This window comes from Artemia franciscana, chromosome 13 (assembly GCF_032884065.1).
Source record: "Artemia franciscana chromosome 13, ASM3288406v1, whole genome shotgun sequence".
Lineage (NCBI taxonomy): Eukaryota > Metazoa > Arthropoda > Branchiopoda > Anostraca > Artemiidae > Artemia > Artemia franciscana.
Genome location: NC_088875.1, coordinates 25,949,712 through 25,969,936, shown reverse-complemented (window position 1 = coordinate 25,969,936; position 20,225 = coordinate 25,949,712). Strand labels below are relative to the sequence as shown.

The 20,225-nt window shown below is 35.6% G+C and overlaps 1 protein-coding gene across 5 annotated transcripts in view; it reads left to right on the top strand.

Annotated features, from left to right (window-relative positions):
- The window catches only part of LOC136034723 (venom dipeptidyl peptidase 4-like), a 108,682-nt gene that overhangs the window by 57,663 nt on the left and 30,794 nt on the right, over positions 1-20,225 (top strand). For all 5 annotated transcript variants that reach the window (XM_065716087.1, XM_065716089.1, XM_065716088.1 and 2 more), the window contains exons 3-6: positions 8,936-9,030; positions 12,913-13,043; positions 14,381-14,586; positions 19,998-20,167. In XM_065716087.1, the coding sequence (XP_065572159.1) occupies positions 8,936-9,030; positions 12,913-13,043; positions 14,381-14,586; positions 19,998-20,167 (602 nt within the window). The remainder of the gene's footprint in view (positions 1-8,935; positions 9,031-12,912; positions 13,044-14,380; positions 14,587-19,997; positions 20,168-20,225) is intronic.

The following is a 20,225-nucleotide window of genomic DNA, read 5'->3' as shown; positions in this document are numbered from 1 at the left end:
ACGAGGTACTTCTAAATATGAAATGTCATTAAGATCTGATCATTCCTTCAAAGTTCAGAATACCTCATTTTTTCTAATTTTTAGAATTAACCCTTCCCCTCCCAAACTCCCCCCAAATAGAGAGGATCCGTCCCGGTTATGTCAATCACGTATCTAGGACTTGTGCTTATTTTCCCACCGAGTTTCATCCCGATCCCTCCACTCTAAGCGTTTTCTAAGATTTTGGGTCCCCCCCCCCAACTCTCCCCTATGTCACCGGATCCAATCAGGATTTCAAATAAGAGCTCTGAGACACGTTATCCTTCAAAACATCAAATTTCATTAAGATCCGATCACTCCTTTGTAAGTTAAAAATACCTCATTTTTTCTAATTTTTCAGAATTAATCCTCTCCCCAACTCCCCCAAAGAGAGCGGATCCGTTCTGGTTATGTCAATCACGTATCTAGGACTTGTTATTATTTTTCGCACCAAGTTTCATCCTGATCCCTCCACTCTCAGCGTTTTCCAAGATTTCCGGTTTCCCCTTCCAACTCCCCCCAAAGTCACCAGATCCGGTCGGGATTCCAAATAAGAACTCTGAGACGTGATATCCTTCCAAACATCAAATTTCGTTAAGATCCGATCACTCCTTCGTAAGTTAAAATAACTCAATTTTTCTAATTTTTCAGAATCTAATTATTCAGCCTGAATATTTCTCCTGAGCATGCTTTCATTTGAATAAGACTTTAACCTCTAATCAGTTTCTCGATCACTCCGGAAATGCCCCTATCAGTGGAAATTATTTTCCAGAAATTAAAACACGTGGAGAATAGCCCCCGGATGATTCCGCCGGAACATTTCCACGTTATAAATTGGCAGAAACCGTAATACTTTTTGGCCGGCACTGATGTTTTCAATAATTTAGTACTTGTTAATAAAATATTTATAATATTCAATACTACTACTACTACTAACGACTCACCGCAGCACCAAGCTGCCTGAGGCCAATACAGCTACACACGCTCCTCCTCCTTATCAATTTATTCAAAGCCTCCTCTTTACGCCCTCCAAGGAAGTTCCCATTTCCTTTAAATCTTTCTTTATGACATCCTCCCACTCCAAACGCGGACGACCTGCTTTCCGTTCAGCCTTAGACGGTTAGCAAAAAAGAAAATCTTTGGCAATCTGTCATCCTTGATCCGCTGAACGTGCCCTAGCCATCTCAACCTTTTTCTCATTATAGCCCTAGAAAGCGGGAATAAACCACACTTTTCGTACAGCCTATTGTTTGAAATATGATCAGTCAGCCGGGTCCCCAGAACAATCTGTAGGCAATTTCTCTGGAAAACATCTAGAAAATCTTCCTCTGCTTTTCTGAGCGCCCATGATTCTCAGCCATATTTGACCACTTTCTAAAAATGTCCTAGAATGTCGCGAGAGGGCTCATTCAAGCTCAAATTAAAAGCTCATTCAAATTAAAAGTTCTAGTGCCCTTTTTAAGTGACCAAAAATTGGAGGGCACCTAGGCCCCCTCCCACGCTCATTTTTTCACCGAAGTCACCAGATCGAAATTCTGAGATAGCCATTTTGTTTACCATAGTCGAAAAACCTAATAACTATGTCTTTGGGGACGACTTACTCCCCCACAGTCCCCGTGGGAGGGGCTGGAAGTTACAAACTTTGACCGTTGTTTACATATACTAATGGCTATTGGGAAGTGTACAGACGTTTTCAGGGGAATTCTTTGGTTGGGGGAGGGGGAAGTTGAGAGGGTGGTTACGTGGGAGGATCTTTCCAAGGAGGAATTTGTCATGGAGGAAGAGAGTTTCAATGAAGGGGGCGCAGGACTTTCTAGCATTATTTAAAAAAAAATGAAAAAATAAATATGAAAAGTCTTTTCAAATAAAAGCAAGGAGCAGCATTAAACTTAAAACGAACAGAAATTATCACGCATATGAGGGGCTCACCTCCTCGTAATACCTTGCTCTTTACGCTAAAGTATTTTTAGTAATTTCAACTACTTATTCTACGGCCTTTGTGATTCAGGGGTCATTCTTAAGGAATTGGGACAAAATTCAAGTTTTAGTGTAAAGAGCGAGGTATTGACGAGGGGATGAACCTCCTCATATACGTAATAAAAACATACGTAATAAAAACATAAAACCTTCGTAAAAAATTAAAAGTTCTGGTTGCCTTTTTAAGTAATCAAAAAATTGGAGGTCAACTAGACCTCCTCCCCCGCTCCTTTTCTCTCAAAATCTTCCGATTAAAACTATGAGAAAGCCATTTAGCCAAAAAAAAAAAAAAAAAAAAAAAAAAATAATATGCAAATTTCGTTTTCATTATTTTTGTGCGGAGAGCCAAAATCAAAACTTGGATTAATTCAAAAACGTTCAGAAATTAAAATAAAAAAAACAAGTTTTTTTTAACTGAAACTTGGGAGCGACATTAAAACTTAAAACGAACAGAAATTACTCCCTATATGAGAGGGGCTTTTCCTCCTTAACCCCTCGCTCTTTACGCTAAAGTTTTTTTTTTTAAAAGTAGAATTAAGAGAAAGAGTCAAACTTTAGCGTAAAGAGCGGGGTGTTGAGGAGGAAAAGCCCATTTCATATACTGATTAATTTCTGTTCGTTTTAAGTTTTAATGTCGCTCCTTACTTTTAGTAAAAAAAAACCCTTTTTTCTTTTATTTAATCTATAAACAAGAGTCAAAATCCTGCACAGTCTCAAGCCTGTTAGCTCCGACTCATTATATATCCATGCCTAAAAATATTATGCTACAACGATGAAGCATCTCATAGTTGATAAATTAGCAAGGAAGAGATTTTTCAGTCTCAAAACCCCAACCAAAAGAGAACAAGCCCAGAAGAATTATCCATTTATCAGAATCTTGTGGGAATGATGTGTCTTTTAATTCAATACAGTAACCCATTTATGAAATTAAATAGAAAAAACAATTTTTTCAACTAAAAGTAAGGACCTACATTAAAACTTTAAATAAACAAAGTTTCCCCACATATGAGGGAGCTTCCCCCTCTTAAGTCCCTCTCTTTACGCTAAACTTTGACTTTTTTCCCAATTCTTTAAGAAAGACTTCATAAATGTCAGGGCCGTTTAATTAGAATAAAAAGCTTTGTTAAAGCAATAGAGAAGTTAGTTTAACCAGCAAGGGATTTACGAGGGTGAAGCCCCTCTCATATATGGACTAATTTTTGTCTTGTTCAATGTTTTTCTGTACTTTAAGTTGAAAAAACTTATTTAAATTTTTTTTCTGATTTTTAATCAGATTTTCAGATTGGTAATCTGGCTCCCTTAAGATGGTTTCAGGCACCATCTCCTCTCCCCACTCTGCTCACACCGTCACTCTTTCATAATAGGTGATTAGAAATTTAAACAAGGCTCATTGTTCTTATTAAACGGCCATTGTATTTCAGGAATCGTTCTTAAGGAATTAGGAAAAAAAGTCGAACTTTTAGCTTAAAGAGCAACGTCTTGAGGAGCGGGCAACCCCTTTCATGTACGTAATTATTTCTTTCCGTTTAAGTTTTATTGTTGCTCCTTGCTTTCAGTTGAAGAAACTTTTTATGGCACTTTATTAACCAAGTGACATATAGCAATCGCAAATTCTGTCGGTCTGTCTGTCTGTCGGTCCCGGTTTTGCTACTTTAGGCACTTCCAGGTAAGCTAGGACGATGAAATTTGGCAGGCGTATCAGGGACCGGACCAGATTAAATAAGAAATAGTCGTTTTCCCGATTTGACCATCTGGGGGGGGGGGGGGTAGTGGGGGACCCGTTAATTCGGAAAAATAGAAAAAATGAAGTATTTTTAACTTACGAACGGTTGACCAGATCTTAATGAAATTTGATTTTTGGAAGGATATCGTGTCTCAGAGCTGTTATTTTAAATCTCGACCGGATCTGATGACATTGGGGGGAGTTGGGAGGGGGAAACCTAAAATCTTGGAAAACACTGGGAGTGGAGGGATCGGGATGAAACTTGGTGGGAAAAATAAGCACAAGTCCTAGATACATGATTGACATAACCGGAACGGATCCGCTCTCTTTGGGGTAGTTGGGGGGGGGGGGGTAATCCTGAAAATTAGAAAAATGAGGTATTTTTAACTTACGAACGGGTGATCGGATCTCAATGAAATTTGATATTTAGAAGGATATCGTGTCTCAAAGCTCTTATTTTAAATCCCGACCGGATCTGGTAACATTGGGGGGAGTTTGGGGGACCTAAAATAATGGAAAACGCTTAGATTGAAGGGATCGGGATGAAACTTGGTGGGAAAAATAAGCAAAAGTCTTAGATACGTGATTTACATAATTGGAACGGATCCGCTCTATTGGGGGGGGGGGGTATTCTGAAAGATTAGAAAAAATGACGTATTTTTAACTTACGAACGAGTGATCGGATCTACATGAAACTTCATATTTAGAAGGACCTTGTAATTCAGATCTCTTATTTTAAATCTCAACCGGATCTAACGTCATTGGGGGGCAGTTAGGGGGGGGGGGGGTCGGAAATCTTAGAAAATACTTAAAGCGGAGAGATCAGGATGAAATTGAATGGGAAGAATAAAAACCTGTCTAAGATACGTGACTGACATAACCGGACCAGATATGCTCTCTTTGGTTGAGTTGGGGGGGGGGGGTAATTTGGAAAAATGAGGTATTTGTAACTTATTTAGAAGGATCTTGTGCTTTAAAGCTTTAATTTTAAATTCCGACCAGATCCTGTGACATTGGGGGAGTTGGAGGGGGAAACCGGAATTCTTGGAAAACGTGAAATTGGTGTATTATTATCTTACGAATAGGTGATCGGATCTTAATGAAACTTGATATTTAGAAGGAATTCATGTCGCAGAGCTCTTATTTCAAATCCCGACCAGATCTTTTGACATTGGGGGGAGTTGGAGGGGGAAATCTTGGAAAACACTTGGAGTGAAGGAATCGGAAGAAGCTTGGTGGATAGAATAAGCAAATGTCCTTGATACATGATTGACGTAACCGTACTGGATTCGCTCTCTTTGGGGAAGTTGGGAGTAAAAATCTTTTCTTAGCGCACTTTCATTTGAAAAAAAGATTTTTAGTTTCTGCTTTTTTTTAATCAAGCCGGGAATACCCCCCTCCCTTAAAATTTTCCCGTCAAAAAGGCAGCAAAAGGGTATTTTCCAGGAAATGTATTTTTGGATGGAGGAGAGGGGTACAAAAAAAACTTTACAATCGCATAAAAATGTGAAGTTGATATTTACTCTCTTACGATTTTTGGGAATATTTCTGGTCTACGCTGTTATTATAAAAGTCAAGAATAACACTAAACCGCAAAATGAGCAGAATAAATTCTGTAAGAGGAGGGCTGTCCCATCCTCATTGACACCTCTACCTCAAGATCGCAAAAACTTAGGATTTGTTCATTCGATTAGAAATTGAGAGTTCTAGTCTCAACTTTTTATGGGGGTAATCTCTGGGGGGGGGGGGGGGGGTTATTTTCTGCGCGTGAAAGAGGGGGCATTTTCTACAGGGGTTAAAAAGGACAAGCAAAGATAAAAAATGCTAATATCTTTAGACGCGTCGAATAATGCCGATTAAAACCCGAAAAGAACAGCTTGCATTGTTCCATTTTTGTGGTTTCGCGTTGCTTTTGGTTTTCTTCTTTTGTTGTGCTAATATAAATGAATAAATAAATCTTAAAACGAATACAGCTTTAATCAAATATGCCAATCTAGATTGAAACGAACAAAATCATTCTAAAGAAGAGTATGGGTATCGCTTCCTTCGCTAACTGTAAAAGTCTAAAACCTACTGCGTCATTGGCGCTTTACTGAAAATTAAATAAAAAATACAAGTTTTTTTTAACTGAAAGTAAGGAGTGACATTAAAGCTTAAAGCGGAAAGAAATTAATCCGTATATGAAAGGGGCTGTTCCCTCCTCAAAGCCCCGCTCTTTGTGCTAAAGTTTGACTCTTTCTCTCAACTCTACTTTTTAAAAAACAGTAAAAAACTTTAGCGTAAAGAGCTGGGCGTTAATGAGGGAGCAGCCCCTTCCAAATACAAAGTAATTTATGTTCGTTTTAAGTTTTAATGTCGCTCCTTACTTTCAGTTAAAAAAAAACTTTTTTTATTTAATTTCTGATCGTTTTTGAATTAATGCATATTTTGATTTTGGCTCTTCGCAGATGAATAATAAACGAAATTTGCATATTTATTTTATTGGCTAAAAGGTTCTCTCATAGTTCTGATCGAATGATTTTGATAAAAAAAGGAGCGGGGGAGGAGGCCTAGTTGCCCTCCAATTTTTTGGTTACTTAAAATGGCAACTAGAACTTTTAATTTTTTAAGAATGTTTTTATTAGTAAGAGATATGCGTAACTTACAAATTAGCTTACGTATTGAGCTTCTGTATTTGTATGTTCTTATTATGTATATGAGGGGGTTCACCCACACGTCAGTACCTCGCTCTTTACACTAAAGCTTTAATTCTGTCCCAATTCCTTAAGAATGACCCCTGAATCACAAAGGCCGTAGAATAAATAGTTGAAATTACTAAAAATACTTTAGCTTAAAGACCGAGGTATTGAGAGGGGTTGAACCCCTCATATGCCTAATAATCTCTGTTCGTTTTAAGTTTTAATGCTGCTCCTCACTTTCAGTTGAAAAAACTTTTTCATATTTATTTTTTCATTGTTTTTTTTTTTAATAATTCTTGAAAACCCTGCGCTCTCTTTATGGAAATTTTCTTCCCCCATGACAAATTCCTCCATGGAAAGTTCCCCAACATATCCTCTTCTTCTCAACCCCTCCCATAACCAAAAAGTCTCCCTGAAAACGTCTGTATACTTTTTAATAACCATTACTATATGTAAGCACTGGTCAAAGTTTTTAATTTGTAGCCCCTCCCACGGGGACTTGGGGCGAGTAAGTCTTCCCCCTCCAATTTTTTAGTTTTTTAAAAGGGACACTAGAGCTTTTAATTTCCGTTAGAATGAGCCCTCTCACAATATTCTAAGACCCCTTGGTCGATACGATCACCCCTGGAAAAAATGAAAACAAAAAAAACAAACAAACAAATAAACACGCATCTGTGATCTGCCTTCTGGCAAAAAATACAAAATTCCACATTTTTGTAGATAGGAGCTTGAAACTTCTATAGTAGGGTTCTCTGATACGTTGAATCTGATGGTGTGATTCTTGTTAAGATTTTGCTAAAATAAGGAAAATTTTCTCAGGGTCTTAACTTTTGATGGGTAAAACTAAACTTGATGAAACTTATATATTTCAAATCAGCATTAAAATGCGATTCTTATGATGTAGCTATTGGTATCAAAATTCCGTTTTTTAGTGTTTTGGTTACTATTGAGCCGGGTTGCTCCTTACTACAGTTCGTTACCACGAACTGTTTGATGAATCATGTTACAAATATTTTCTTACGTACTTATTACAACATTGAAAATAAAAACAAATTACAGTAACACTAAATTTTGAACTAATGGGCTTTTCAGCCGCTGATATCATTATATATCAAATATTTAATTTAATCTTGTTTCTTTCTGGGACCGTTCACGACAATTTTAGTTTCACTACAATGAGTTTAGCTATTGCCTTCTTCCTTAACTGTGATTAAATAAAAAACATTTGTTTTAACTGCAAGTAAGAAGCGACATTAAAACTTAAAACGAACTGAAATTATTCCGTACATAAAGGGGGTTGTTCCCTCCTCAACGCCTCGTTCCTTACGCTAAAGTTTGCCTCTTTCTCACAACTCTACTTTTTAAAACAATAAAAAACTTTAGCGCAAAGAGCGAGGCGTTGAGAAGGGGACAATCCCTTTCATATACGGAATAATTTCTGTTCGTTTTAAGTTTTAATATCGCTTCTTACTAGCAGATAAAACAGCTTGTTTTTTATTTAATTTCTGAACGTTTTTGAATTAATGCATGTTTTTAATTTGGCTCACCGCACATGAATAATTAAAACGAAGTTTGTGTATTATTTTTTTTTGACTAAATGGCTTTCTCATAGTTTTTTTTTTATAAAAAAGGGGTGGGGGAGGAGACCTAGTTGCCCTCCAATTGTTGGTTACTTAAAAAGGCAACTAGAACTTTTTATTTTTTTACGATCGTTTTCATTAATAATAAATGTACATAACTCACGAGTTAATTCACGTAACGAACTTCTATATTTGTATAATTTTATTACGTAATAATTTTATTACTTTTTACTCTAAAGCTTGAATTATGTCCCAGTTGAATCTGAACTGAGGCATTCTTTAAGAATGAACCTTGACTCACAAAGGTCGTAGAATAAATACTTGAAATTACTAGAAATACTTTAGTGTAAAGAGCGAGGTATTGTGGAGGAGACAGACCCCCTTATATGCGTAATAATTTATGTTCTTTTTACGCTTTAATGCTGCTCCTCACTTCAAGCTGAATTCTTTTTTCATTTATTTTCTTATTACTATTCTAAATAATGCTAGAAAATCCTGTGCCCCCTTCAAGGAAATTCTCTTCCCTCATGATAAGTTCCTCCATGGAAAGATCCTCATACTTAACTTTCTCCCTCCGAGCCCCCCTCCATCAACACAAAAAGTCCCCCTGAAAACTTCGGTACACTTCCCAATAACCATTACTATATTTAAACAATGGTCAAAGTTTGTAAAGTGCAGTCCCTCCCCTGTAGACTGTGGGGTATTAGGTCGTCCCGAAAGACGTAATTATTTGGTCTTTCGACTATGCTGAACAAAATGGTTGTCTCAAAATTTTGATCCAAGGTGTCTCTTCCTGAAAATTAAATTGAAAGCAAAAGAGAAAAATTTTATTTCTAGTTTCTATTCCTCTTAGGTTTGCCTACTTCGTTTCTATTTAGTTTTTTATTCTGAACGTTCAGCACGGCCAGGCTTATGTTTTTTCCATTTCTGTTTGAAGTTATATGTTTATGTGTTTTCAGACACGGAGTTTCTTTACGACAATCAAGAAGGAGATCTTCAAATACTTGATGTTGCAACCCAGTCATCTTCCACTTTGTTAACAGCAAATCAGTTGGTAAGAATTCAAACATTAAGCCTTTTTTTTACGGAGCCGAATTAAATTGTCTCATACCTTCTCCTCACTTATGTGAACTTATCATATTCTTATCTGAGTCTGTTCTCTTATATTTCGTATTTTGTCTCTTCTCTTATAGAAACGCTTATGCTGACGCACCTCTATAATTGTTTAATTTTTTGGGGTGTTTAACTTGTTTTAGCTTTTCTTTCCTTGTCTTTATGATCAGGTTTGTCGTTTGTATCGATGCCTTGCAGTATTATCGGTATTTCCATCGAACTGGATAATTTCTTGAACCACTTTTCTCTACTCAGAGATAGTTTTACGTGCAAGAACGTTTATATCTGCTGCCCTTTCTCCACCTTTACCCCTGTGCTTCATGCATTTCAACCCCCCCCCCCCCCCCTTGTCTTTAGGTATGTCTTATCTTGTAAGTCTATTAGTACATCTGTTTCATTCAGTCAATACTGTACTTTAACTTGAAGGTTCTCAAATTAATTTGCTAATTTTTGAGTCGCTTAAGGGAGGAGGTGAAAGTCAATCCTATTCTAAAAGAAGGCTTTTCACTGCTTTTCAAATTCATATTGACCGTTTCTCTAAATTTGGAGTGTTCCTGGTATGATCTTACAGAGAAGAACTAAGAATAGAAATTGTAAAGCAGTGTCATATATTATTTCGGGAAATGAAAATTAAGTTGAAAAACCTGTGGAATGGGGGGACGCTTTATACCTTCTTGAAATGAGGTTTATGTAAATTTTTTACTCATGATATTTGTAATTACTGGGGCATGAGTCCTCCTCTATTTTTACAAGTTTAAACTTTTTGCCCCTTTTTGGTTCCCTAATTACAAATATGGCAGTAAAACTTCCATTTTAGATTTATATTATAGTATTCAAATTTTATTGTCGCCCATTGCTCGAAGTTAAACAAAGTTAGGGCTCCGAGTTAAACAAACAGTTCGTTTTGAACATAGATAAATTTTAGCAGAATGATCGCAATTTTGTGCCTTGATGAAATCAGGATTATGTCAATATTTAGGTCTGCACAATAGCAGACTCCTGAACATTAAGCTCTTTCTCCAAAATTCATAAGAATACACATGTTGCAGCTGTTTTGACTCATTATTTCCATGGGTTATTTTTGCGGTTGTCTTAAATGATCAGATAACAGTTCTAAACTGCAACAATGTTTATTGATTGTTTTCAAGCTGAAAATCTCGGTTTCTAGGCGCAGCAGCTACATGTAGAGGTGTTTTATCCGAAGAATCTAAAGAATCGATTTTAGCACCATTTGTAATTAGTAGCTGACAAATATCTATATTTTATATGTAAAAGTTTTTCATTGCAAGAATGTATGCCATCTATTGTTGCACCCTTTCTAATGAGTAGCGCCCCTTTAAGCTTCTCGCTTAAATTAGAAACATGTAACGACTTTCAGTCTGCATGACTGATGATAAAAAGTGAACCTGCAGCATCTTGACATCCTCTGTCATTTTCTGTTCTGTGTTATTCTTGCTTTATATCTTTGAAGTGTTTAAAGCAGGACGCTAGTCTTTGCCGCTCGACTTTATAGGTGTATAGATGGCGTACTTTTTTATTCATGGTTGCTTAGGGGTTATTTTGTGAATATCCCTAAATGATTAAGTGTTAATAATTAGATATCACTAAAACTGCAGTAAGACTGTCCCAGATAAAATACATTAATAATATATTCCACAAATGTATTTGGTTTGCTATTAGTTGGATGTTTCACAAATGCCAAAGTTGATATTTAAGAGTTTTTACCTTATCAAACAATTCATGGTAACGAACTGTAAGTAAGTTTCAACAACTTTGGCCTAACCTCTCAAAAGTTACAAAACTGAGAAAATTTGCCTTATTTTTCAAAAAAGAGGGAAACAACTCCTAAAAGTCATAGAATTTTAATGAAAATCAAACCATCAGATTCAGCGCATCAGATAACTCTACTGTAGAGGATTTTGAGCTTCTACATGCAAGTTTTTTAGAGTTTTAGAAGTTTTTTTGAAAAAACAAAACAAGTTTTTTCAACCGAAAGTGAGAAGCGACATTAAAACTTAAAACGGACAGAAATTATTCCGTATATGGAAGGGGTTGTCCCCTCCTCAACGTCTCGTTCTTTACGCTAAAGTTTGACTCTTTCTCACAACTCTACTTTTTAAAACAATGAAAAACTCTAGCGAAAAGAGTGTGGCGTCGATGAGGGGAAAACCTCTTTCATATACGGAATAATTTCTGTTCGTTTTAAGCTTTAATGTCGCTCCTTACTTTCAATTGAAAAAAACTTGTTTTTTTATCTTTTTTCTGAATGTTTTTTAATTAATGCATGTTTTGATTTTGGCTCACCGTACATGAATAATTAGAACGAAATTTGCATATTAATAATTATAGTTTTGATCGGACGATTTTAACAAAAAAAGAGTGGGGGAGGAGGCCTAGTTGCCTTTCAATTTTTAGTTACTTAAAAGACAATGGCTCAAATTAAACGGCTTTTGTGATTCAGGGGTCATTCTTAAAAAATTGGAACAAAATTCAAACTTTAGCGTACAGAGTGAGGTCTTGACGAGAGGGCGAATCCCCTCATATGCGTAATAATTTCAATTCGTTTTAAGGTTTATTGTTGCTCCTTACTTTCAGTTGAAAAAAACTTGTTTTGTTTATTTAATTAATTCCAAATCTGACACTATTAAGGCAATTTAGGGGACTCTTAAACCAAAGGAGGTAGTACATGCATATTTCATAATGATGTTTGACTTCCACCAAGTTGGTATTAAAGTTCTGCTAACCTTATGATTTGTAAATAAGAGGCTACTATTGGTAATATAGAAGCTGAAAAAATGGCCTTCTGTCCATATTTATTTGAGTCAAAGAACAATTATTCAAACTATCAGAAAATTTAATTTTTAGGACTAAGAATGAAATTTTTGGTTGTCCAGTGCATAGAAAGTTAACCTAGAATAGTTGCGAAATGCTCATGATTGCTCCACACATACATATTTAGTCTTACGAAATTTTTTAGTACAGTATAAAAAAATCTTTATTTTATTCTTTTAAGTCTGATAATCCTTTAGGGCATAAAACAAAATATTTCTATATTCCATCATAACGCTTCATATTTTAAGCTAACAGATTTCACTTTGAAAACTTCATACTGAAACTACACCTAAGTGGTACCCAACGTATAGAAGCCTCTGTACATGACTTACATTACATTCATCAAAGAGAAATCGGATCACTCCTGTTAAATAAACGCGCAGAATATTTTAAAAATTATATTTATAAATTTATGGTTTATGCAGCTTGAATTTACTTCTCTATTCGCTCTATTTTTTCAATGACCCGTTAAACATTATTTTAACTATGCCATTCTCCGTATATTTGCTAGCAGTGTGGTCGATTCTTATTAAAAACACCTGATTATTTGTTAAAAAAAACCTTTACCGACAATTTGAATTTTGGACAATGTGCCCTTGACTAATTTAGCTAAACAAAAACCAATGAACCTTTAAATCTTTTCATGGTATAATTACATTATAAAAAAAGACTTTGATACTCAAGTAGCGTTCCGAGTGGTCATTGTGGCTGAATAGCCCATCTTTCTCTTCTCCTTTCCCTTTTATAGTTATTGTCCATGTAAGCTTAATCGCCAGGAAACAAGCTCATTTTATTAGAATATTGTGAGGGCTAGATAAATTAAAGAGCTACATTATCAAACTTTAGCTGCATAGGAATTAGACCGAGTTGTGAACTGAGAATTTAAACCAGAAAAATTTACGGTGAACATTTTGCGTCTAATATCTCACAGTTTACTCTTCTGACTAAACCATTAATATTTTTAATATGGATAACTTTTTGTCATTTACAGTCTCAGTGGAAGATTGGCCACACCTATTGGTTGTCAAAGGATCGTCAGTTTTTGCTATTCAACTTTGACGTAACGCGGGTCTGGAGACATTCAACAAAAGCTAAATACTCTGTCCTAGATATTGCAAATAAGTAAGATTTTTCACAATATTTTTTTATGAGTGTTCAATTCTAATTTCAATCCAGTTCACTACCCTTCTTCGTTCAAATTTTAAATATGCATGCCTCTAACAAACGCTTTTTAGGGTATTCTATAATAGAAATATTGGGAATTCTACTGGACTTGTTTGTTGAAAATTACGAATCACTTTGGGATTGTCTTAGATTAAGGCTGGTTTAGCTCGTTAATTTGAGAAAATATGTCTATTAACATAATAATAACTGTTTAGAAATACCAACATGTACTTTTATTCGTTAGTTACCGAGTGAAACAACTTGAATCACTCATTTGTTTTATTTGTCACAGAAAAGCGCAATTAGTTAGCTCATTTCGTCTCCGCACGAATGATGCTTGCAGCTATAGCTGCATCTTAGTAAAGAGTGAATGACTCCCCATAGTAACCAAAAGTTCAAAAAACTATCTAGGGAGGAAAAATTGCAATTTGCAGTTGCTTCAAGAATATTGACCATCATTTCAATCAATATGAATAATAAAACCTTATTTTGAAAACATGTATGTGAATTTCGAAAAAGAGAAATAAGAAATGGTAAGCAACTCAAAAATGGCTTCGGGTCAAAATGAATAGTAAACTTTTGGAATTGTCATTGTCAAAAACCCCTTAGAGGAAATTAATGCCCCCACTTTTAACAAACAAGAAAAATCACTTTTGCATGGAAAGCAGAAATGTGTCCCTTTTTTCTTGTTTTTCTTTTCTTCGCCGCTTGTGCCTTGGAACATAATACAGACTGTAATTATCTTATAAAGTTTGTCAGTAAAACCCCAAAGTTTACCGGGAGTTAAATTTGCAGGTACGAGCCTTACAATGAGAAAAGTTGTGCAGGGGCAATTTTTCCGTTGGTAGTTTTCTGGGTTGACTTTTTCGGGGGAGATATTATTTTTTAACTATATATATATATATATATATATATATATATATATATATATATATATATATATATATATATATATATATATATAAACACTTAGCAGAGCAGTATAGCCTAAGGCACGCTTTATTCTAATCGTTTTATTATTTATCTTGCACTTGAATTGTATATATTCTTGTTTTCCACTTTCTTGTCACTCATATTTGTATCAAAAGTGCAGTAGAATGCTTTTTGAGTGAACAAATTTTAGAATTTAAATTTGACAACCGTCTTTTACTTTAGTGTTTATTATCAAAGGTGGTGTGTCCACCTCCTCGTAATTTATCCTTCTTATTCGACAAGGAAACAGTATTCGTATTTCCCATGCAAAGATATATCTAAAAACGTTTTACTTTCTGATTTTTCGTTCTTTTTTTTTACAGCAATGTCTACCCTATTTCAATAAGAAATTTGCCAGACCAAGATGTTTTACAATATGCTGCCTTTTCACCCGGTGATGATAACAGTATTATCTTTGTATTTGAAAACGATATTTATTATATGCCATCGCCAACTTCACCCGCTGTAAGGATTACATCTGATGGTAGTGAGTTTATGTTTAATGGAATCCCAGACTGGGTTTATGAAGGTATGTACGAACTTTATCATATGTTTTTTTTTCGGAATTTAGCCAAGAAGGAAAACATTAGCTATGTTTAAAATATTTTGTTTTTTTATAACAGGCTTCTCGATTCGATCACAGGTAATGACTTGCCACTAATTTTGGCAATTTCTTTAATTTTTATTTTTGAGGTATTTTTATACCTTCCCTTTAACGCCTTGGGAGAAGAATTTTCTATGATTACCTCTGCTCGGAGGGCATTCCACATGGCAACGGATAGTCGCGTGAAACTTATTTCAAAGTAATCTAGGCGGTGTGCACGCTGAATAAGGAAATCCTGACAAGCTGTACTTCGGCGAGTTCATCGCAAACGGTTTGTCTGGGACAAGCTATGACAACTTATTTGATGGAGAGTAATACATGCATTCATAAGACACCTACATAGACTTCATTCTAAAAATATAATTTTTGTAGCAATAGCGTCTTTTGAGCTCCCATTAATGTTTCTAAGTGGTCAACTCTTTCCATTATACAGAGTCCCATGACTGAACAACAAACAAACTTTTGTGTGGGTGTTCAATGATTTTTTTGGAGGGGGGAAGAGAAATGGATAAAATTGTCGTTGAACTTAAGTAGCCAAAAGCTGGTCGTCGAACGTTTTGTATAACTACCTGCAGAATCCACTGTGGGTTGCCATCGAAAGTCTATTTATATTCCTTGATCAGAGACTCTTGTCTCGTTTCATAGGACTAGATTCAGTGACAATGTCAAAACAGACCATTCTATTCCCTCTTGAAATTTTGTTCTGAACAAATCTTAAATTTAGCTAAAAAAAAGAATCAAAATGTTGATTTTTCTAAAAGTAATAACAAAATAGGCAATCCCAGGCCAGAGTTCAAAAGAAAGTATACTGCGATGGTTTCGTCTAGCCAAACTTTTTTGGCTAGGTTCGGTTTGGTGCTAGGTATATCCCCTTTTTTGTAAACTGTCTATGGAAAATTCCTCACTCACGCTGGAAATTTCCTCTCTAAAATTCCCCCTCCCCATGTGAAGTTGAGCAGCCAAAGATTAAGTATGAGGAATAAAAATAGTGAACAAAAGAAGGAATTTTAGGAACATTCTACCAATATTCCAAATTTTAGGCGGAAAATGTGGTGTTGAATGTCCTATAGCATTTATTTTTAAATCTTATTTTATTTTTTGTTTTTTTATTTCATGTTTCTGGGGATTTAGTTGTCATGGTAGGATAAAGTAAATCTTATCAGCAGGGCTGGGGGTTGGCATGAACTCCAAAGGCAAACTTATTAGACATTTGAAGTTTTTTGAACGAATCAGACATCTCAAAGTTTTGATTCAAGATTCATTTAATAAAGATACTTTAAACAATTTTTGCCTAGGCCACAACTAAACTGTGCTATTTTCTAACAACATCAATAAATTACAAGTATGAATTACGAACGATTGAATGCACTGACAAAAAAAAGAATTAAAGAGTTCGTAGAACAATTGGGACGGCATCTCAACAATTCGAGTTTATTCTTGCTTCGGGTAGGCAGACGCTTTGTACAAGGAGGTAGCAGCAACGAATCATACTTCCGTCTCGCAAGTAGTGAGTGTCCAAACTTGGCGATAAGTTCGTATCTGCATCACTGGGAGAGGGCATTTTTTAAGAAACATAATTTGCATTGAGTATCATAATTCTTGATTCGACATCACAGGGGATAGAAGAGGGCTAGATAGTCGAAAAGGAACCGAGGGGTGGCAATTTTCCCTTCAGTAGCTTTCGGCCTCGAAGAAGTTCAGGAACTTTTAGTTTCCAATCAAATGGGTTCCATCCTAAGTTTCTAAGATAACCCTTTTTATTTGTAGTGGGCGGGAAAAAAGTTCTTTTTTGGCTGCATCTTGAGAGGAAGCAATTTTTTCTGTATAGGAATCCCCTTAACCCAAGGTTTCGTATGATTTTAAGACTAACTTTTTACTAATTTTTATACATTAGTCCCCTTGTCCTAAGGACTTTAGCGTTCGTAAGTTTCAAGTTAATAAGATAAAAAGAGTTTTTTGGCTCATTTCCAAGCTTCCAACTAGTTCCATCCCATACCAACAGCAAAATGTTGCCCTGGCATGGCTTATGATATCCCGTCTTGCTTTTTCCATCTGGTTATCAGTAAACTTGTGAATATAGTATTTAATACTACATAGAAAAATGTTGTCGCAATAGGGGGAGCATAATTCCTCCCCTCCTTTTACCACCAATAAAAAAGGTGTAGACCGGAAATATTCCTAAAGATCAAAAGGGATTATATTTCTATTTCTACCTCTCCCTCCCCCTTCCTTTGAACTCATTCTGTATTTATCTGAAAGCTCAAAAACAGTCAAGATGTTTTGGCATTATAAATCTTCTTCCCCGCCTAAAAAATGGTCCACTACCCCTTATAATACCCCTTCATAATAGTTTGTGTGCACTTACATATCACTGCAAATCATTTTATGAAATAAGAAGCAAAGACATTAGTTTGATGAAACTTTAAAAATGCCAGAAACATTTTTCTGTAGTAAGTTCAGGCTTAGTCTAAATGAAGGGAAATAAGAGATTAATTCCTATCTCCCCATTCACGGCTCCCCAACAATTTGCTGGACCCCATTCAGCTCCTGTTAACCGCATAGGGAGTAATATATTGACTGCCAAATCCACCTACCAGTTATAACATTACCAGTTACTGAGTGGATCCTTAGCCACTCTAGGAAGGGTGAAAACATTATTCTGATTGACCATAACGGTTCAAAAGTAGGCGGGTCAATAAAAATTAGTGTCTATTGTTTCATTTTTAGTCATAGATGACCAAAAATGAGTCATATATTTCATGTATGACTCATAGATGTATGCCAATAAGTCATGTATCTGTACTAATATCTGGTGTAATTGTGTGTAATTAGTTTGTACATTAAAGATTCTTAGTACTAATTGTGCCATTATTTCGTATGCTTCACACTTTTTCGGGTAGTAATCTCGTGTGATCTAACTTTGCATAAAAAGACAACTTTGATCTTAAAGAAGGTAAACGGTGCTATCCAAATACCGAAAACTCTAGAAATTCCGAGTTCCAGAGGATAAAATGGAATTAATGTTCTGCATTTTCGTGCACCCCACTATTAGAATATACATGTTCTGTTCGACATTTCGCTCTGATAAAAGAATAAAGTGATAAAATCGAACGAGTTCGAAGAAATCACTGCAAATCATCTACGGAGGTTTCCTTTTGCTTTACTTTTTTTTTGTCTAAAAGCATTTTAACTTGACCCCCTTATTGCCCATCGTCAGAAATTGTGCCTGAAATTTGCCTCAATCCTCCTCCATTTGCACTACGAAAACTTCCTTCTGCCTTCCTTTGTCCCTCTTAGATCTCGAATCTTCAGAGAAGCGGCTGTGAAAGTTCCATAACTAACACTGCTTTACTCGAGGTCAAGGTCTTATTCTCAAAGCTTTGTCTCCAGCATTGTTCGTATTTTTAACAGTTCGTAGTGTGTGCCTTTTAACAATGAAATAAAAAAAACAAGTTTTTCTAACTGAAAGTAAGGAGCGACATTAGAACTTAAAACGAACAGAAATTACTCCGTATATGAAAGGGGCTGTTACCTCCTCAAAGCCCCGCTCTTTGCGCTAAAGTTTGACTCTTTCTCTCAAATATACTTTTTGAAACACTGAAAAACTTTAGCGGAAAGAGCGGGGCGTTGAGGAGGGAACAAGCCCTTTCATATACGGATTAATTTCTGTTCGTTTTGTTTTAATGTCGCTCCTTACTTTCACTTAGAAAAACTTGTTTTTTTATTTAATTTCTGAACGTTTTTGAATTGATGCATGTTTTGATTTTGGCTCTCCGCACATGAATACTTAGAACGAAATTTGCAATTTTTTTTTTTTTTTTTTTTTTTTTTTTTTTTTTTTTTTTTTTTTTTTTTTTTTTTTGCTAAATGGCTTTTTCTTAGTTTTGATCGGACGATTTTAAGAAAAAGGAATGGGGGAGGAGGCTTAGTTGCCCTTCAGTATTTTGGTAACTTAAAAAGGCAACTAGAACTTTTAATTTCTTACGAACGTTTTTATTAATAAAAATAAACGTAACTTCCGATTTAACTTTCGTAACGAACTTCTAAATTCGTATTTTTTATTACGTATATGAGGGGATTTGCCCCCTCTTTAATACCTTACTCTTTACACTAAAGCTTAAATTTTATCCCAATTCTTTAAGAATGACTCCTGAATCACAAAGGCTGTAGAAGAAATAGTTTAAATTACTAAAAATACTTTAGCGTAAAGAGCGAGGTATTACGAGGAGGTGAACCCCTCATATGCGTAATAATTTCCGTTTTTTTGTTTTAATGCTGCTCCTTACTTTCAGTTGAAAAAACTTTTTCATATTTATCTTTTCATTGTTTTATGTTTTAAATAATATTAGAAAATCCTGCGCCCCCTTCATGGAAATTCTCTCCTCCCATGACGAATTCCTCCAAGGAAAGCCTCCCATGTAACCCCCTCGCCTCAACCCCCTCCCTATCCAAGAAAAATTCCCCTGAATTGATCTATACACTTTCCAATAACCGTTACTATATGTAAACACTGGTCAAAGTTTGTAACTTGTAGCCCCTCCACCGGGGACTGTGAGGGAGTAAGTTGTCCCTAAATACATAGTTATTATGTTTTCGACTATGCTGAACAAAATGGCTATCTCAGAGTTTTGACCCGTTGACTTTGGGAAAAAATGAGCGTGGAAGGGGGTCTAGGTGCCCTCCAGTTTTTTTGGTCACTTAAAAAGGACACTAGAACTTTTAATTTCCGGTAGAATGAGCCCTCCCGTAACATTCTAGGACCGCTGGGTCTATACGATCACCCCTGGGGAAAAAAAACAACAAATAAACACGCACCCTTGATTGGTCTTCTGGCAAAAAACACGAAATTCCACATTTTTGTAGATAGGAGCTTGAAAACTCTACATTATGGCTCTCTGATACGCTGAATGCGATGACGTTATTTTCGTCAAGATGCTATGACTTTTAGGGGGCGTTTCCCTTTTTTTGAAAATAAGGCAAATTTTCTCAGGCTCGTAACTTTTGATGGGTAGAACTAAACTTGATGAAACTTATATATTTAAAATCAGCAAAAAATCCGATTCTTTTAATGTATCTATCAGTATCAAAATTCCATTTTTTAAAAATTCGTTTACTATTGATCCGGATCGCTCCTTACTACAGTTCGTTACCACAAACTGTTTGATAGTACCCGTAACTCTTATGCTCCTTGACAAATTTTTTCTTGAGATGACTGTATTTTTACTTATTTTAGTATTTGTTATTATGCAATTAATTGATTAACTAAAGATACTAAGTTGGGCCATGCTATGAAAGTGCAACTTATTTACAATAGATGATTTCGATTTACATTACAGAGGAGGTTTTGAGTTCTGATAATGCAATATGGTTTTCACCCTCTGGTTCAAAAATTGCCTTTGCAACATTTAATGATCTGAACGTACAACCATTCAGCTTCCCGATATATGGCAACCCCGGTGATTTGGACTGGCAATATACGAAAAATATGAACATTATGTATCCAAAGGTAACCCGTCATCTCGATGAAACTTATTGTTATCAGGGCTTTCTAAATCTCCTAAAAT